This window comes from Aspergillus wentii, assembly GCF_001890725.1.
Source record: "Aspergillus wentii DTO 134E9 unplaced genomic scaffold ASPWEscaffold_4, whole genome shotgun sequence".
In the NCBI taxonomy this organism is placed as follows: Eukaryota; Fungi; Ascomycota; class Eurotiomycetes; order Eurotiales; family Aspergillaceae; genus Aspergillus; species Aspergillus wentii.
In genome coordinates this window covers 1,475,491-1,493,704 of record NW_024467835.1, presented here as the reverse complement: position 1 = coordinate 1,493,704, position 18,214 = coordinate 1,475,491, and the positions used below count along the sequence as shown (strand labels likewise).

Genomic DNA, 18,214 nt, shown 5'->3' with positions numbered 1-18,214 from the left:
TAATGTACATAATAGATCCTCATCCACAGTGAAGGTAGGACCTTGAGTTATTTCTTCCTTTTCTATCTCCAGAGTATTCCCGTACAGTAACCACGCAAACGCCGCCGTCAAAAGCAAGTCCACCTCTAACCCCGAAAGTCATTATGATTATCGTCAGTTATTATTCAGTTTCCACTGATCTCAGCCATGATGCCATTTCCTTCACGCTTGGTCTCTACAGCCTTGAATGCCCGTCCGGTCTGGTCTAGACCCTTCTCAGCACGAACATACGCCTCCTCACTGCGGTCAGTCAGGATGTCCAGATCCTTCTGCGATAGAAGAGCACTGGGGTCGGCGCCTGTTTCAAAGCGTTCAAAGTCATCTTCACCAAGCGCCTTCTTAAGGTCATCGACGTCGTTCTGGTTCATGCTGGAACCTGAGTCGAGAAGACTCTTGAACTTGCCCTTCTGGATGACCAGTCTTTCAAGACGACGCTTCGAATCGGCTTTCTCCAAGAGTGTTTGCTCCACGGTACCCTTGGTCGCGAGACGGTACACGATGACTGGCTTCGTCTGTCCAATGCGATGAGCGCGGTCCTGGGCCTGTAAATCTTGCTGCGGGTTCCAGTCTGAATCGTACAGGATGACCGTGTCGGCGGCAACGAGGTTGATGCCCTGCCCGCCTGCGCGGGTACTCAGCAAGAACAGCTTGTGCTTGGGGTCAGTGTTGAACGCCTTGATCTGAGCTTGCCGATCGGTCTGGCTGATTGCGCCGTCGATTCGGCAGCAGTGCCAGGATCGGAGCAGTGTGGCCCAGTCTTGGAGGATGTCTAGTTGAGTTTTGAACTGGGAGAAGATAAGGATCTTATGTCCCTTTTTCAGGAGGCAAGAGACCAGTCGATCCAGTAGAAGCATCTTGCCAGAAGCAGTGACCAGGGTTTCGTCGATCGCATTTGGATCGTCACCCCACGGCCAATAAAAGTTATGCGGGGAGTTGCAAGCCAAACGGGCCTGCATCACAGGGTTTTGTAGTTTCTTTTGAGATATTTCTTTTTCTGTATTTCAAATCTTGGTTAGCCAGCCACTCCTGATTGGTCAATGTGGCATTGAAAGGGTTATACGTACTAGCAAGCTTGATTGTTTGTGCTTTTTCGATTTCCTCCTGTTCTGTTTCACCAGGTCCTTCGCTTTCCTCCTCCTCTTCAACACCCAGCTCGAGGTCACGCAGCTTGGAATTAAACTCGCGGTCACTGAGTTCCTTGTAATTCTGAGTCTTTCGTCTGCGAGTGGACCCGGTGCCAGTGGCAGGAGTAGAAGAACGACTTGACTTGAGACTCTTGTTTGGAGTTGACAGTTCACTGCTATCAGCGCTGCGCTTTAGGCTTTCTGACCGTGTTGTCTTTCCATTCTTGGCCATGAGTCTTTCGCAAGCCTTGCCTTCGAGGTACTGACGACCAGTGCCGTTGAGAATTTCACGGTAGAGGTCTTTCTGCTCTCCAGTGAGGGGTGCATAGAGGATATACTCTCGTTTCTTGGGCAGTGTGTCCTCGACGTCGGTCTTGACTCGCCGTAGGAGGAACGGTTTCAGGATTGAGTGCATAGTAGAGACCAGACTGCGCTTTCGGCGCTCGACAAATTCCGCTTGGCCATTGTTATCCAGAACCTCGGAGAAATCAAACCAATTCTGAAAGCTGCTGAGGTCATTGAATATTTCCGGGAGGAGGAAATGCAACAAAGACCACAGTTCTGTAATGTTATTCTGCAAAGGAGTGCCGGTGATGAGAAGTCGGTTTGCCGAGTTGTAGTTGAGCAGCTCTTTGATAAGTCGGCAATTCATATTCTTCAGACGGTGTCCTTCGTCCTGTCAAATACTTAGTAACACGAACGATCTCCATGGTCAAGAGAAAGAAAACATACCACGACAATATATTTCCACTGGTACTGCGAAAGGAACTTTCGGTCGTTCATACAAATCTCATAAGAGGTACAAACGACCGGGAAGTCCATATCCCTCTGATTCTGCTGCTTCATGAAATTCTTTCTGATGGCTGCACGATCGTTCTTGTTTCCATGATACAGAACGGTCTCGATATCGGGCGTCCATCTCCGGAACTCGTCTACCCAGTTGCTCACTGTGCTCAATGGCGCCGCGATCAAAAAGGGCCCGGGGATATTCTTCTCCTTGAAAAAAGCAATCATCGAGATGGCTTGTACAGTTTTTCCAAGTCCCATCTCATCTGCCAGAATTCCACACAGGCCATTCATCCAAAGGGACTTGAGCCACTCCAGCCCCTCCAACTGGTACTTTCTCATCTTTCCGCCAGTCACCAGGCCAGGCTGCTGCGTAGCAACAAGCTCCTGCTCACCAAGTGCAGTGGGGTTAGCTTCAAACTCATCCGCGGCATGCTCCAAAGCCTCCTGAACCGTAGGCTTATCATCGGCAACCTCCACATCTGCCTTTTGGAAGTAACTCGAAATGGAATTCCCAGGGGCGGTCGATTTCTTGGGACGGCCTCTCTTGGACTTTACTGACTTCGTACTGCCGACTGATGTGGGTTGCTCCGGCTGGGTTCTTGCACTCGATCTTGTTTCACGTTTATCAGCCGTATCGTGTTTCTTTTTCACCTCGGTTGGCTTCTGTTGCTGTTGTCTGGCCGCTTCTAGTTTCGCTTCCTCCTGCTGTTTCTTCATCTTGTCCGCCATGATAGCCACGAAGACCTGAGGAAATCGAAAACGAAATGTCAGTTATCTTTCCATCGATTCCAGAAAAGACAAAAAACGTACTTCACTCGTGTTCAGCAAATGCATCAGCGCCTTGGCCTTAGCATCCATGTTCTCTGGATCTTCCATCATAGCTTTCTCTTTCTCTTTTAAATCCTCAGGCGACACCTTGGTATCCTGATCAACAGTATTCGACGAGTTCGGAGAAGATGGAAGCGTGGACTCCTGACGCAGGGGATTATCGCCCTGGGAGTCTGTGGGGGTAATGGGGGTTTCTGGGTTCGACATATTCTCGTCTTTTCGCTGTTTAAAAGGCCAAAAGGGGATTTTCGAAAGCTGGACCATATCAATGCAGTTTTGGGCTTTCTTTATCTTTTTTTCATTCTCTCCGCATTGAAGGAGCTGCGATAAAGAAAGATCTTTTTTTTTTTCTCCCTTTCTAAGGCTACATCGGACGATTGCTGCTTATTCTCTTTGGAGTAATTCGTGGCATAAGAAAGGAGAGATATAAAAATAGATACCTGTAGCTAGCAAACAGCCAGACTCCAGAGAGAGTTGGTTCCCCTGCTCTGGGATGATAATTGTCGATGTCTTTCTTTCTTTCACTCCTTTTGCGCGATTGCAAATCCGCCCAGGAGACGCGGAACTTTCGCGTCGGCGCACAGACCACTTTTTGATTGCTTTTCTATGCGTGTTGAAGTGCTTGTCATGATGACCTGCAGCACTATTTGAAGTTTCTTCTTGCATTTCATTATCATTATCATTAGACCTTTGTATTATAACTTTGACCTCGGTCTTTTCATCCATGGTATTAGATCAGGCTATGAAGCTCCGTGCCACCATCATTAATATCATATCTTGAAGACCACTGCTGATCTACAATGCATCAATGAATACATGGGCATTGAGTGGTCAATTGATCTCATTATTAAGGTATTGGAAGTAATAATACAGTCGGCATATGGAATTCCTCTATGCTTTGTTTCAGATCCTTTGGGAGATTTCATCAAATCGGCATCGAAATTCCATCATTCATTATCCGTTCATTCCCGTACTTGCTTGGTAGCAGATTCAATCCGCCAGACTTAGTCCCTGGCATTGCCTTGTTTGATCATCACAGCCGGCACAAGCACCATTTCATCTTCTTCGCCTTCTCCTTCATCCTCCTCCTCGGAGCACCAGTTTTCAGGTGAGTTTATGAGACCGACAGCAGAGGCTATTGACTGCGTCGGCTCATTCAGGGAGAAGCTCGAAACAGTGGTCGGTGATAATGCTGTCCATTCGTCAGAATCATACACCACGAAGGCACTAGCAGGGGTCTCCATTATAGACATATCCCGTGAGCCCTCCGTGGTTTCAAATGGGAGAATGCTATCCTCTCCTGCATCTGGTTCTTCAGGGTCCGATGGGAACATGATCCTTCCGGGTGGTGTCAATCGCGATTCGATTTTAGGAGTTATGGGACTTTGTCTTGGTTGGAAAATCGGAGAAATTGCATTGGCGTTACTACTTGCTTTGTTAATTTCTCGCTCTGCCCTCTCTCGCTGTGACTCTTGTCTGACCTCTTCAAGTCTCTGTTTTAATCTCATAGACGATGTAGCAAAAGATCTAGAGTTGTTTTCAGCGGAGCCATTTGACCATTGTCTACCTATGGTCTTCGATAATGCTCGTCGAACATTGAGGGAGAAACTTCCTCCTGAAGGTAGGCTTGGGCTTATTTCCGTGGAGGAGGTTCCGTCGATGACCCTGCAACTTGGTGGAGACCCATAGAAGGAACCAGGTGTTGGAGAGACATTCAAGAGCTCCCCTGCTGTACTGCACGAGTGTTCTGAATCGCGTATCTGAGCGGCCCCCTCTGCGCCGATCCTGAGTTGAACCATCCCACTGGGCGGGATAAATGGCTGGCTGATAATGTCATAAGTACTCTGCCTTTGTGGAGGCGCCTCCATGTCACCCTCTCGCAATATCAGTTGTTGTGGATCGACAGTGCCACTTCTTCCAATTGGGTTAAAGACAGATCTTTTAGTGAGCGTGGACAATTGGCGTTGGCTACTTGGAATCGCGCTTAGGGTCTGGTCACTGTTAGACACAGCAATGTTTGCCCTAGAAGAACACGGCTCAATTAACCTTTCTGTCCACTCAAATGTCTCTGGCTCCGAGTCATCTTCAAAGATTTGTAGGACCGCCAAACTATTGCTCCACGTCCCAGCGTAGCCCCTATCAATACCACGTTTGTGCAAGAACCTTCGGGCATTCATGATTTCGCCAGCATGGCACAAGAGGTAGTCTGTATGGATAGCGTCACGCAGCTTGTGAATATACTGTTTAGAAGCGTTGCGGAACACAAGCTGATGCGGTACCCGTTTGTGCCGACTGCTGTTGTCTATTCTCATAAGCCCCCTGAGTTGCTTTTCTCGCATGCGTTCAAGTAGTCGGTTTTCCAGCACGATCTGTTCGTTACGACCGGAGAAGTGTTCGCGGGCCTGATCGCATTCTTCGTCCGTCAGTCCAAGCATATGGGAGACACTTGACCAGCTATGGGACTCGAGAAGGTTCTCAAAGATTTCCACCTGAAGTCTTGGTGATAGATCATGCCAATTGGGGTCCTGAACTGGAAACGATGTCTGTTTTCTGTCAGTAAATGCTCTTCTTCCATCTGGAATTACACTGCGGGGTAACTGCATTATTCAACCTGCCTTTCGTAGTATTTCCTCGAAATTGTCCACCATCACTTCATCAGTATCGCTATCTTCCATGCCCCCATCCACAATCGAGAACTCCTTTTCTGCAGCTGCAATTCTGGTCATATTCTTCACGTAAACTGGGTTGAAATCACCATTGCTCGCAACGTAATTATCAATCAGATTGATTGGGACATCCTCAAAATCTACTCGCGTCTCCGTGTCTTTGCCACCAGCACCGTTATGACCATTCCTCGACGGACATTCCTCACAATTCCCCATCCCACTGGCCTTTCTCTCATCGCTATCGCCATCTTTCGTGGTCTTTGCAGGTACGCGAGGCGTGTCTAGTGTGGGGAACGCAGCAGGAGGCAGGGTAGGATCGAAATCGATATAAGGAGGTCGTCTTTGCCTCTTAGCTTCGCGAAGTGCCCGGTTTGGAGTTGGTCTATAAAATAGCTCGGAGTCATATCGGTCAGGTTGCTTGACGGTCTCTCGAAGCCTCATGGACATGATGGACGTGCTCCCAGAGGGGATGGTATCGAACAATCACCAGGTCGTGGACGCGTTCTGGGATGTTGAGGAAAGTGTAGTGGGGAGCAAACAGTGAATGGGACACAGATGCCCAGGGTACCAATGAGTAACATCAGATATTCTCTTTCTTCGATCAAGTGAACAGATAGGGTCTAGCTGCTTGGAGGTGTAGAGGGCCCGGGTTGAAGAAGTGGGGATTATGAAAGAGGAAAGAGAGCGCAACTGCATACAGACAACGATGAGATGCACTAGGGCATTATAGTTTTCTTTTCCATTCATCTTGAATAAGCTAGAAAGCAAATGCTGCATCTCTTTTCAAAAATAAATTCAGTTGAATTTCACATTAAAATCAAGGAAATAAGCAAGCTTTGTTGGATATTGCCTCTACCATCATACACAAGCTCCAGTTGGGTATCTTCATAAGGAGACGGAAGCGAAGAAGAACAAGAAACAGAAAAGAACCCCCGTAAGTCTAAAAACGCACACAATCGCTTGCAAGCAACCACCCCATAAACAAAGAGCTTGACTATGCCCAACGGTCCCGGAACGGTGCCATGGGTCTTCTATCAATAGCCAAATCTCCATCCTCATCCATCTCCATGTCATCGTCTTTCATGGTCTCATCACCATGCCGATCATCGAAACTTCTCTTTTTGGAAATTTGCATCGGGGGCGTGGCCAGATTCGAGTTCGCAATAGCTGCACGTTTAGCCTTTTCCACATCCCGCTTAGCCACGAGAATCGATTCAAAGAATGCCAACAGCTGCCTCAATGGCTCTTCGATGGAAACACAGAACCGCCTTTGCTGGACAACATGAAGGGCATTGGAGACGTCTAGGTTAAGCATCACCATCATGTACGCTATCATGACAGTCGCGGAGCGTTCGTTGCCCGACTCGCAAAACACGAGGATTTTCTTCTGGTGTGGTATTTCAGATAGTCCCATGTCAGGGGAAGAGATGTGATCGTTGATACGCCGGATCGCACGGGGGAAGGCGGATATCAGCTCTTGGTTATTGTCCACATCCACACAATCCGCCTCAATGCCCAGCTCTGCCGCTGCCCTTTCCCCGGAAACCAGACGTGCCTGTGCTGATCGTTTGTTTCGAATGGCGAGTAGTAGAGTAAATCCTTCCTTTGCGAGGTAAATCCTATCTCTCAAGCACGCCAGCGGGCCTAGATAAAGAAAAGGCAGTATAGCCTGGGCCTCTCTGCGCATTTCGTAATTCCACTCTTGGGCCTGGAACCGGTGGACAAAAGAGTCCAAGTCGACCCTTTCGAAAAATCCAGGACAGACAAAATCTCCCTCTTGGAATTCATGAGAAGCCGGGCTAATTGGATCCTTGTTGCATAGATTGTCGTCGTCGAATATTGGTGGAGGAGCTATCGATATATGCGGTTGAACGGCTCCTGGTGTGTATTCGTAGGTTGGAACATATGTAGAGAGGCCCTGTTGGTTCATTGGGACCTCTTTGCAACGCGAAGATGAGGCCATCTTCAAAACCCCGCGCGCCTTTGGCTCAACGCTGGTAAATTCTTCTGGTATTGCTCTTGCTTTTGCTTTCCGCGAGACGGAGATAGTCTCCACAGGCCTGAACCAGGAGGGGCCCGAAGAATACGAAGTGAAAAATCTCTTCCCAATTCAGACTTTGCCAGGAAACCTTGGTTTAGGCGAATCCATGCACAATGGAGAGATTATCAAAAGAGACAAAGAGATTGGCAGTCACTGACAAGTTGTGATGTGAGATTTACAGGACACCACACACATGATGAATGCCAATTTTCAAGTCAGTTCAATTCTGTTTTTCTTTCTTGGCCTTTTTCAAGCCCAGGGCTGTGAATATTTAACTGGCTTGGATAAGAATTCAATACGCCATGGTTGCTCCAGGCAGACGAGGACTGATGAGGCAGTCGTTGCCTAAGTCACCACTTTCTGGTGGAAGAGTAGATCATCATTTATGATCGATTACTCAGCTAGACATAAGTTGTATTAGTCATCTATCCTTCAGACGTCAACAATGGCATTATCTAAGGCATCCAAAACAAGGACATTGATGGCATCCATCATTATATATTTGCCACAGTACACTTCAGCTGTGCTGGTATGGAGCTGTATCCATGAGCTACTGCATATCACTCAAAGTCTACTGGGAAGCTGAGGATCGGGATCTAGACAGCCTCTAGTAGAAGCTACTGCCTCAGCTTTTGCCTATACAAACCATCACATGACTATATATTTTATTTCTAATCTATAACCAGGCAGAAGTGTGGTCAACGCGTGATTAAGGTTATGTAACCTAAGTGTGACTCAGAGTCATGGCGATATAAGAGTCATAAGGAGTCATTGTTGATCCACGAGAATGTCCAAGGTTCCACAAGAACAGGCTGGTGTCACATGTTGACTGTGTTTAATAGACTATTGTTTAAATACAGATAGTTCGAGGCCAAAAAAACAATACTGTTTTATGACCAAGGATCTCCATCCTCGGTTGACTGAGAAAGATAGGCACCGAGACAAGATTCTAGGTTTTAGTATTGGAGCAAAGACTTGGTAACATTGGAAAGGGGACAAAGGAAACATTTGTGTCAAAACGCCTGGGTATATTTCAAGAGAGACAAAAGGGAGACCACCGTAAAAAACACCACCTGGTCCGTATCATCGACTGGCAAGCAAACGCCATACTCTTCAGAGCTCCCCGTTTCCTGCGAAAGGGTGCCATATGTAAATCAATTGCGCATCTGAGATAGACCGACCCACTTTAAAACTTCCACTGATATTGCAGACGTTGGAACGCAAACTCAAGGCCCGTATTCTGAACAAAATAAAACGCCCACAAGATGCAAAGAACGAGTAACGATTATGAAAGAGAGGAGCAAGCACCGAAATGGAGCAGATTCAACCTGTGGGTTCATTCCTGTGGAACGGAAGGTTGGGGGATGGCCTGCTGCAGCCCTGCGACAACTCGCTCCAATTCCTCCAGCCGACGGTCCTTTTCTTGAACCTCGCGCCGCAGTCTCTTGAGTTCATTGTGCAGGTCAACGCCATTATCCTCCTCGTCCGGCATCGTAACAGAAACATCTTCAATCGACTCGCGTTTCCGTTTGAGAGGCGGAGGTGCTGTGATGGAGGTCGGGAGAGGCGATGTCTCATCGAGCTCCGCTGTTGGTACCAGAGGAAGCTCGGGTGACGTGCCATTCTCGGTGTGCATATGGCGACGGCGCAGATGCTCTTTCAAGTTCTCTTGGCGCGTAAATCCGTGTCCTGTACTGCGGTTGCAGTCGGCGTACGGACACATCAGAGGCTTCTTGGCATTGACATTCTTTTTATGCACTTCGCGTTGGTGCCTCAATAGTCCACCAGAGTACGTGAATCCTTGGACCTTATCACACCCCGGTTCCATGCATTTGTAAGGTCGATCATGTTTATCCATATGCTTACTATAGACGCGCCATGGTTAGCTCTGAGAGACTCAATGGGTGGCAAAACAGGAATGAAATCAATCAAGTAGCACTTACTTCCATTCACACGGACGACGGAAAGTCGGAGGAGCCTGCTGGCACTCTGGATGGTCGCAGTAGATTTGGCCTGCGGGATTCTTCGGTGGATCCCGCGCTCTTCTCACCGACAGTCGCGGGCGAGCTCCCTCGACAAAACCAGGAGACATTTGTTCATTCATTTTGGACGCGGGAGAAAGAGATTCTTGGGCAGTAACGAGAACAGATGTTGGCCCACCAGGACCTTCGCTTCGTGGACTTGGATAATCAGTCCCGTCGCCCATATCGTATCGCAATTGAAACCCCGCCGTCGTGTCAGGTGGGGGGGTGGTCGTAGCTGGAATTCGAGATAACTGGGAAAATCAAGTGATCTGAATGTTTCCTGAATACTGAGGCAGAAATAAAGACGGAAAAAAATCGAGGCAGCAAGGCCAATATATGTCGGGGGGTGTGGCACTGTTAGGATGTAGCGGGAAATGAGGTGAGCGCCAAATTTTTCAGGTCGCAAGGCATCCACAAGCGAGCTAGTGGTGACTAAGCGAGATCGGCTTGCGTGGGCGAAAAAAACAACAAAACGCCACTTCGAGGCGCAGCGGCAAATAAGGCACCAAAGTTGGACGAGGCAAGGAGTCTTGTATGTGTGGTGATAGTATGGGCTGGTCCACCGGGGATGTGCTCTTATATTAATATCTCATGGAAAACTGGACTGATTTGGAAAAAAAAATAAAATAATAATAATAAATAAAATAAAATGGAACTAAAAATCTAAAAAAAATAGCGTCAGTGCCTGCAACGTGGTAAACGAGGCGTAGGTAGCAAAAGACGTGGTGTAGTCTAGTGCACCGATCTGAGGCAGAGCTAGGGGACAAGATCTCTCGGGCTATGGCGGCAGTGAGTCATGGAGATACAAGTCAGGCAACCAGATATCTCGCTAGGAATGGTGATTATGAATCTCTCATTATTATTTGGGGCATTGCATGACTTCAGTTGGTTGTTATTATTATACCGGCGGAGCATGTTGTTATAATGCGCCACTCCGTCTGAGTCACGGGACTTTTCTTCAGCCACATCTCGCTGTCGATCCCCTTTACCGCAGGTTGGCTTCGGACGAGAAGACCACACTCGCCCACCATCTCAGTGGTTGGGATTAACTTTGGTTTCTAGCTGGGTCTGCACGATCTCGCAAATCTAACTGAACTAGTCGATGCCTTGACGTTTGTTTAGGCCGTATCGGGGTCACCGACTTATACGATCCCTACCCAAACATCCGCCATCAAACACAGGATTTGTCGCCCAATCTTGATCTCGTTGCTGCCAGAATGTTGCCTTAGCCTAGAAAAGAAAAAGGGCTACCAACAAGTGTCTACGAAAAAGAGCTGTAGACCGGTTTAGGGGGTTAAGGGGGGCAAACCTGCAGGTGGTTGGGACCTGAGTCTGGTGCTATAACCCACGCCAGTCCAGGATGAAACAGTGCAATTGAATCTCATGGACGACCTCTGCCAACGTGTCCGACGTAGTGGCGATCCATCCAATCCAGGCATGCCAGTTGATGACTTGGCTTGAGTTTGATATCAAACTAGATCTCAAGTGAAGCGATCTCACCATGGACGCAACCATGCCATAGCCGATGCCGATTTTTCTATCCCCAGGGGTTGCAACACTGTTTCAAGGATAGAAAACAAGGCAACTGACTTGTATCGCACGAATAATATCAAGTAGAAGCCACGATGGATCTCGTACAAGAAAGACCCTTCCTGTCGCCTCCGCCAACATGTATACAATACCCTTACTCAACGATAATAGCAACCGGAGAATAAACCCAGAAAATCGATTGCGTCACACATCAGGCATCTCAATTTCAGCGCTCAAAAATTGGAGAATGAGAATGCTCAGCGTTGCACAGGAAAAAGCAGTAGGATGAATAAAATTTGTCGATCCCCCTCATATCGTGGCGCAGCGTGCCAGAATGGCGGGAGTTTCGGGGGGGATGCCCTAGGTGTTGCGACTTGCTATCGTCGGTTGTCTCAGAGGCCCCGTGGAGATGTCAGTCAACCTTAGTTATGCTTCTTTTTCCCATTTTTGTCTAGCGATAGGTGCAAAATGCTGGTCAACGAAAAACGAAGGTGGCGGAGTATGCAGAAGCCAGGGTCAAGGTGCATAGATCTTCCTTTGGGGCCCTTTGAGAAGATATATATTAGACCATGCCAAGTCTGCAGATTCGTGGATGCCTAGTATTCTCAAGTATTCTATGCAGTCTATCAAGTCGTTCACTTGAGGGACTTGAGGAAATTGAGGGGATTCTTGTTTATAAATAGCAGGATTAACAGTGCCGCAGTCATTCGATTTGTTGAAGCCCTCGGCCGTTAGACCCACGCATGAGAATTCCGTTGCAAGGCCAAGAAAGGATTCAGGGATCTGTGGGGGATAATGGAAACAAAGAATGCATTCTACATGGAATCATTAGACTAGGATCTTCTGGAAGCATCAGGCGATGTAACTACGGCTTCAAGGATGGCCCCTAGACTGGCCAATCTTACAAGAGATAGGAGAACGAGTGACATAGTGGGATTTATTTGTAAAGGTAACGGCTAATCTGAATCCTGCACCAAGTAGCATTGTCAACGAGGCCTAAGCAGACCCAGTCTGACGCTGAGGTTGGCTAGAAGAAGTAGATCCTGAGCAATGCCCATTGAACATCCTCTTCGTCACCAGGTCCAGATGGATTCAAGGCAATCTCTGCATCGCCATGAAAAGGCCGCAAAACTAGAAAAGGAATCAACAGGGATGAAGATAAAAATAGTAAGTGACAACAAGAAAGAAGAGTCCATGGCATCTTCCACGATGAGTCCACTCTTGTCCACCCGTTCGTGGAGAAATTGGACTCGTCGGCATCCTCAGAATGGCCGAACAGGAGCGTAAAATCCAGCATGTAAAAGCACGAGGTGTTTCACGGACTCAGACCACCGGTAGGTGACCATAATCTTTGAGTATAACTATACCGACAGATACCAAGCAGTCGCTGTAGTCCGCGATGGTACATGATCCCGTGCCGTAAATAATACTGGATGCGATAACTCTTCCAACTGACAAATAACATCCTTTGCCTTGTGAATCGCAGCGGTTATCTATTGACAGAAGCTCCCCAAGTAGAAGAGCCCCAAGAAACCCCAGCTGGTTTGCAATGTAGAGCACCGGGAAGTTCACTCTCACCGTGGCTGTCCTATCGAGGCATAAAAGGAAATTTGCCATGTCCAACGAGACGATCGACAATGAGAGCGGGTTCCCAAGACATAAAGCCATGGCAGAAGCAACCCAAACCATTCCCGAGAACAATGATTTTTTCTTTCTAGTTCATGGGAACAAATATTGGCTTTGGGCACCACTCTTGCTGGTTTAGGATATTGACGAATCAAGATCAATCGTAATTACCCCCAACCTGGCTTGCAAACGCAGTGGAAACGCTGCGGGCATCGTCATCATCTTGGATGTGACCCGGGATGCCACGTGTAACACGGATGCTAGCAGAGCTGCCTCCGAAGATGCTGCCGTTATCAGGGACTCCCGTCTTGTAGGGTTCCCGCCCACCGGATTCCACGTAGCGTTTCAGTCGATCGGATTGGCTGAGACTGGGTTGCTTGTTCATATCATTGATGCTCAATCCAGCAAGGCTCACACCACCTTGGTCAACACTCTTGCCATCAATGATGCTTCCCGTAACATCGGACTCGGTAGCTGCAACAGACTCTCCAGCAACACTCGGCGCTCCTCTTCCTTTGTTACCATTGGGCCGACGACCACCCGGAAGGGAAGGCCAAGAATCTGCGAAGTTCTGGAACATCGGAGGGTAGCCAGAAGGAATTCCAACACCACCAAGGGCTGAAGAGTGGACCGAAGAAACGTCATCAGGGATGTAACCAACTACCGATCCAGAGTCGTGATAGTCGTTCCGGCTACCATTTCTTCCATTCATCATACCACTGGTGACATTGGACGCATGGTTATAAGCCATCTGGAAACGTTGAGGACCTCTGTAAGCCTGCTTGGGGCGACTGAATTGAATCAGAGATTCCTGAAGATTGGACAAAGGTCCTTCAACAAGACAGTGGCGTTCCTTGAAATGCTGAAGAAGACAGTTCCAGAGGGGATGCTTGGACAGCACCTTTGGATTTCCAAGAATGACTAACCCATACTTCGCTCGGGTGAGTGCAACGTTGAGACGGCGCGGATCACTCAAGAAACCAATACCCTGATGATCGTTCGAACGAACACAGGAGAGAATGATGAAGTCCTTCTCTCGTCCTTGGAAAGCATCGACAGAAGCGACCTCGATTTCCTTGTAGTGTTCCTTCTTGAAGGTACCGTTGGCTTGCATGGAGCTGACAATGTAGCTACGTTGACCTTCATAGGGAGTAATGATACCAATGTCCTGCGGTTTGACGCCCGCCTTGAAGAAGCGAGTAACAATTTTCTCCACATTCGTCGCCTCTGTACGGTTGAGATACGATGTTCCGGACGCCGAAATTTCTTCATTGCCCAGGTTTGACCAAAACATCATGGGGTTGTCACTGATTGGCCACGGGAAGTCGTCACGGCGAAGACGGTCAAGGGACGTGATACCATTCTGCAAAGACCCCTCATAGAACATATTCGACGGGAACTCAGAAAGGCACGGGTGCATACGGTACTGCACATTCAAACGGATGGGGGAACAGCCCAAGATAACGAGCCGCTCGAAAAGTGACTGGTTGAGACCAGCCTTGGCCGCTTTCTTATTCATGATAACAGGTCCCAGCTGCTGGTGATCACCAACCAGAACGACCTGCTTGCAGCCAAGAACAAGCGGGATCATGCATTCTGGCTCTGCTGACTGTGTGGATTCGTCGATAAGAACAGTTCGGAACTTGAGTTTGGAAAGACGAGGATCACCTGCACCAACGCAAGTACAGCAGATGACATCGGCGTTGTTCAAGATTTCTCGCTCAGCAGAACGAGTAAGTTGTTTCAACCTCTTTTCATCTTGACTGGACAATTCACCCAGTTCAGATTTCAATTGATTGAGCTTCTTGAGTTCGATGTTGGTGTCATTCTGGCGAACTTGGTCGTGCAAGGAGAGGAAGCCAACAGGGGACTCGACGTCCTCACGAGACTTGGCTGTCACACGCACTGTCTTGAGGCCAGTCCTGTGGATACGCTCACACAGCTGATCTACCGCAACGTTGGAAGGAGCGCAAACCAGAACCTGACCTCCATTGATCTTCGCAAGGTGGTAGATGATCGTAGCAGATGTGACTGTCTTTCCGGTTCCGGGGGGACCTTGGATCAAACTTAGAGGCCTCTGGAGAACGCTCTTGACCGCATTGATCTGACTACCGTTGAGTTCCGGAAGACCAGGAACACTGAACTTCTTGGGCATTTGAGTCTTCATCGGCGCGGCTGCCACTTCGTGTCCAAGGAGGCGATGGAAGATATAACCAGACACACTCATCTCATCAACGGCAAAGGTCTTCATGGCGAGCTGCATACGGTCGAAAGAGGTTGACTTCCAGACATAGTCTGCAGTGAAATTGTGGGTGCATTCCGTTGGAACGGACTTGTGATCTCCCTTCGAACGCAATTCAATGGTTACTTCATCGGATTGGTTGTTAGGAATCTTGATAACATATCCCACTCCTTCCCACTTGGGCCGCAATTCACCACTGTACTTCAGGCGCATTTCGTCACCAACAGCCAGTTTCACATCTCCAAGCTCAAGCTTCGGAAGAATGAAACTTGCGAGATGCTTGTTGTTAAGACCAAGATCCCAGCGCACAATTAAACCATCCTGTGACTGAGACTCTTTCAGCTTGCGGTCGTAGTCTGCCTCGATCTTCACAAGGGGTCCGAAGATATTTTGGTACTGGAAAGCATCATCGTAACGCAGGAGAACTGGAGCGGGTTCGTCATCGACTGCTGTGGCCTTCTCGAGATCCGAAAATGTCGCTTGAGAGTTTTCCTTCCACATTTCCTCCAACTTGGCAATCAATTGCGGGCTCAAGTGGCGTGCACGAAGCTGTTCCTGGTCGGAAGGCGCAGCCACAAGCCACGGCAGAAAAGAGCGGTCCTCGATAAGCGGTTGCCATCTAGATGTATCCCAGTTCATATCCTTTGATGACGGCATGGCCGCACAAGGTTGTCGACACAAAAGAACAACAACTGTGTCTGATTTTGCTGGGATGAAACCAAGGAGGAAAACATTTTTCGTGCCGCAGTTGTAGCATTCCAGGATCGTATCGCCTAGTGATGAGGCAGGGTGTAATTGAACTTCCTTATGCCGAGCTCGGACAAGATGGTTGACAATGTGCGAGGAGGAAGTGTTGCCACGGGCACTGCAAAACCATTTGGTGCAACCCAAACATTTGACAACACTGCTTGCATTATGGATACCGCAATACCTAAGGCAGAGAAAGGTTACTGTTAGCAAAACAAATAATATTCCTTAAACCCTCTTTCAAGGATCGAGAAAACCCGTGGTACTCACGCGCATGCATGTGGGGGAAGCTCTTTTTCTTCCTCTACCTTCCCTTGGCCTTTTGTATTCTCACCAAGGTGGGCACTGGTCGTACTTTCTGCATCGTCATCCCCGAGAATATCCGAACCCTCATCATCATCGTCATGTCGTCGCGGACGGGGTGCTCCAGACATGTTGAGTGTGCTCTCTTCCAAATCTGTTGTAGCCCTATCATCACCTGCAGGCGACGCAGTGTGGTGGTTTCCATCCATCTTGAGTGTTTAATAAACGGTAAAACAGTCGAATAAATCAAAGCAATATCCGAAGGCGAAGAATGCCCAATCCACCGAAAATTAGAATGAGTCGGTCATGCACGGACTTCTATTACGTCGAGACTGGGATAAGAGTTTCGAAGAAGAGAGTGTAAAGGAACAATCCGGCCGTCCTCCTAATTAGAAAGTAAGAAAAGTACCGTCCTGTCAATCGAAATGATCGAGCGTGTCACAATAGTGGAGGGCGAAAGAATGAGTAACTAAGTCCGGTCTGTCTCAGCAACCATTGCATTCATTCACCAAGATATGAGGGGAAGCAGCCCCGGTCCGCGGGAACACATACATGCTATTGAGAGGCAAATTTTTCAATTCCACTGAAGCCCACAGTCGCCACGGCACCCGACAAAAGAAAGTCGATTTGTCCTGATATCAGGATGTGCTGAGTTCCTGGTCTCCGCGAGTGGGTGGTTTTGCGATCGGTCGATCGATTTATCGGACGTTTTGCCGCCAAATCCCACACAATCGGGTGGCCCAGGCGGACCACAGACGCAGTTTGCTCCCAGAAAAAAAAAGTTGCCCGCTTTTCTCCAAAATGTAGACAAACCACTTCGAAGAACCAGACACACATTTTCAAGATGCTTGTGAGTGATATCTACAAAGGAGGCTATAGCAAGAGCAAAAATTCATTTACTAACTCTCTTACAGCGTCGTCAAGCCCGTGAGCGTCGGGATTACCTCTACCGGAGAGCTCTGCTTCTCCGCGATGCTTCTATCGCCGAAAAACGAGCCCAGCTGAAGGCTTCTCTGGCCTCCGGAAAACCTCTTGATCCCTCCATCGCCGATGACAAAGCTCTTCGTGAAGACTTCAAATATGACGAATCAATGCCTGCGTCGGCAGATAAGAAAGACCAGGACCCGGATGCATTGGATGTCGACGATGAATATGCCCTAACCTCTGGAATCATCGACCCCCGTCCCATCGTCACCACTTCCCGTTCTCCTTCTGTTCGTCTAGGCACATTTGCCAAAGAGGTTCGCCTGCTTCTTCCAACATCCATCCGCTTGAACCGTGGAAACCTCGTTCTTCCAGATCTCGTGTCCAGCGCAAACGCCGCAGCAATGACAGACATGATCCTCCTTCACGAGCACCGTGGTACCCCTACTGCGATGACAATTTCGCACCTTCCCCACGGCCCGACAGCCAGCTTTTCTTTGCACAATGTTGTTCTTCGAGCCGATATCCCCAACGCCGCTCGGGGAACCGTTTCGGAGAGCTACCCTCACTTGGTCTTTGAGGGATTCACAACCAAGCTGGGTGCCCGTGTGGTTCAAGTCCTGAAGCATCTTTTCCCGCCGCGTGAGGCTGGCAAGGTCGGCAACCGTGTCGTCAGCTTTGTCAACAAAGAGGACAGCATTGAAGTGCGACACCACGTTTTCGTGAAGACTGGATACAAGGACGTCGAACTGGCAGAAGTCGGACCGCGAATGACAATGAGACTATTTGAGATCCGGGGAGGCTCGATGGAGAAAGGCTCCAGTGGAGATGTTGAATGGGCCCTCACGCAATACACAAGGACCAGCAAAAAGAAGGATTACCTCTGAGAGCCTACGGTTTAGCATCTCAGTGGCTGCATGTATAATTGTTTCTTTTATGGAGGTAAAGAAAAGTATGATTTGGCGCACAAGGTGTTTGAAGGGGAATTAGAGGGTCAATATTTTTGGCAGTTTGGCATTCCTTATCTGTATACCCAATTTAAAAAAGTTGATATCTTATTTCATCCTGCTCTATTCTTCTCGATCACATAAGTGAAATACTGAATTGCATTTAACTGGCTCCTTAGGAATAGACACCTGTTGTCGGTATTTCTCGAGGGGTTCGTAGTAACCTGGAGAATGCATTGCCACCAACGGGCTTTTGTATTGCGAGCACAGAATAAAGAAAACCATCTAACTGCTAAGTCATAAACCCTGCAATAAAAACAAGGAAAACTGAAAAGCTTCGGGCACAAAAGTTCCTATGCATGTATATCCCCACCTGGATATGTT

The 18,214-nt window shown here is 48.3% G+C and overlaps 5 protein-coding genes across 5 annotated transcripts; 1 reads left to right on the top strand and 4 right to left on the bottom strand.

Moving 5' to 3' along the window:
* Positions 1 to 164: 164 nt before the first annotated feature.
* On the bottom strand, positions 165 to 2,987 carry ASPWEDRAFT_109939 (putative SNF2 family helicase/ATPase PasG; the record flags this gene model as incomplete). The annotated part of the gene is made up of 4 exons (XM_040828130.1): positions 165 to 1,033; positions 1,104 to 1,839; positions 1,896 to 2,696; positions 2,763 to 2,987. 4 exons carry the CDS (start codon positions 2,985 to 2,987, stop codon positions 165 to 167), a joined length of 2,631 nt encoding a protein of 876 aa, XP_040688867.1.
* Positions 2,988 to 3,784: 797 nt separating this feature from the next.
* ASPWEDRAFT_172018 (uncharacterized protein) lies at positions 3,785 to 5,893 on the bottom strand (the record flags this gene model as incomplete). Its single annotated transcript, XM_040830876.1, has 2 exons — positions 3,785 to 5,323; positions 5,426 to 5,893. 2 exons carry the CDS (start codon positions 5,891 to 5,893, stop codon positions 3,785 to 3,787), a joined length of 2,007 nt encoding a protein of 668 aa, XP_040688866.1.
* Positions 5,894 to 6,440: 547 nt separating this feature from the next.
* ASPWEDRAFT_172017 (dual specificity protein phosphatase family protein) lies at positions 6,441 to 7,409 on the bottom strand (the record flags this gene model as incomplete). The annotated part of the gene is made up of 1 exon (XM_040830875.1): positions 6,441 to 7,409. One exon carries the CDS (start codon positions 7,407 to 7,409, stop codon positions 6,441 to 6,443), a length of 969 nt encoding a protein of 322 aa, XP_040688865.1.
* A 1,414-nt stretch (positions 7,410 to 8,823) lies between these two features.
* On the bottom strand, positions 8,824 to 9,693 carry ASPWEDRAFT_51333 (putative C2H2 transcription factor; the record flags this gene model as incomplete). The annotated part of the gene is made up of 2 exons (XM_040837574.1): positions 8,824 to 9,352; positions 9,431 to 9,693. 2 exons carry the CDS (start codon positions 9,691 to 9,693, stop codon positions 8,824 to 8,826), a joined length of 792 nt encoding a protein of 263 aa, XP_040688864.1.
* Positions 9,694 to 16,774: 7,081 nt separating this feature from the next.
* ASPWEDRAFT_154848 (snoRNA-binding rRNA-processing protein IMP4) lies at positions 16,775 to 18,129 on the top strand. The gene is made up of 2 exons (XM_040829670.1): positions 16,775 to 16,809; positions 16,874 to 18,129. The coding sequence occupies exons 1-2, from the start codon at positions 16,804 to 16,806 to the stop codon at positions 17,768 to 17,770; spliced, it is 903 nt and encodes a 300-aa protein (XP_040688863.1). The 5' UTR covers positions 16,775 to 16,803; the 3' UTR covers positions 17,771 to 18,129.
* Positions 18,130 to 18,214: the final 85 nt, after the last annotated feature.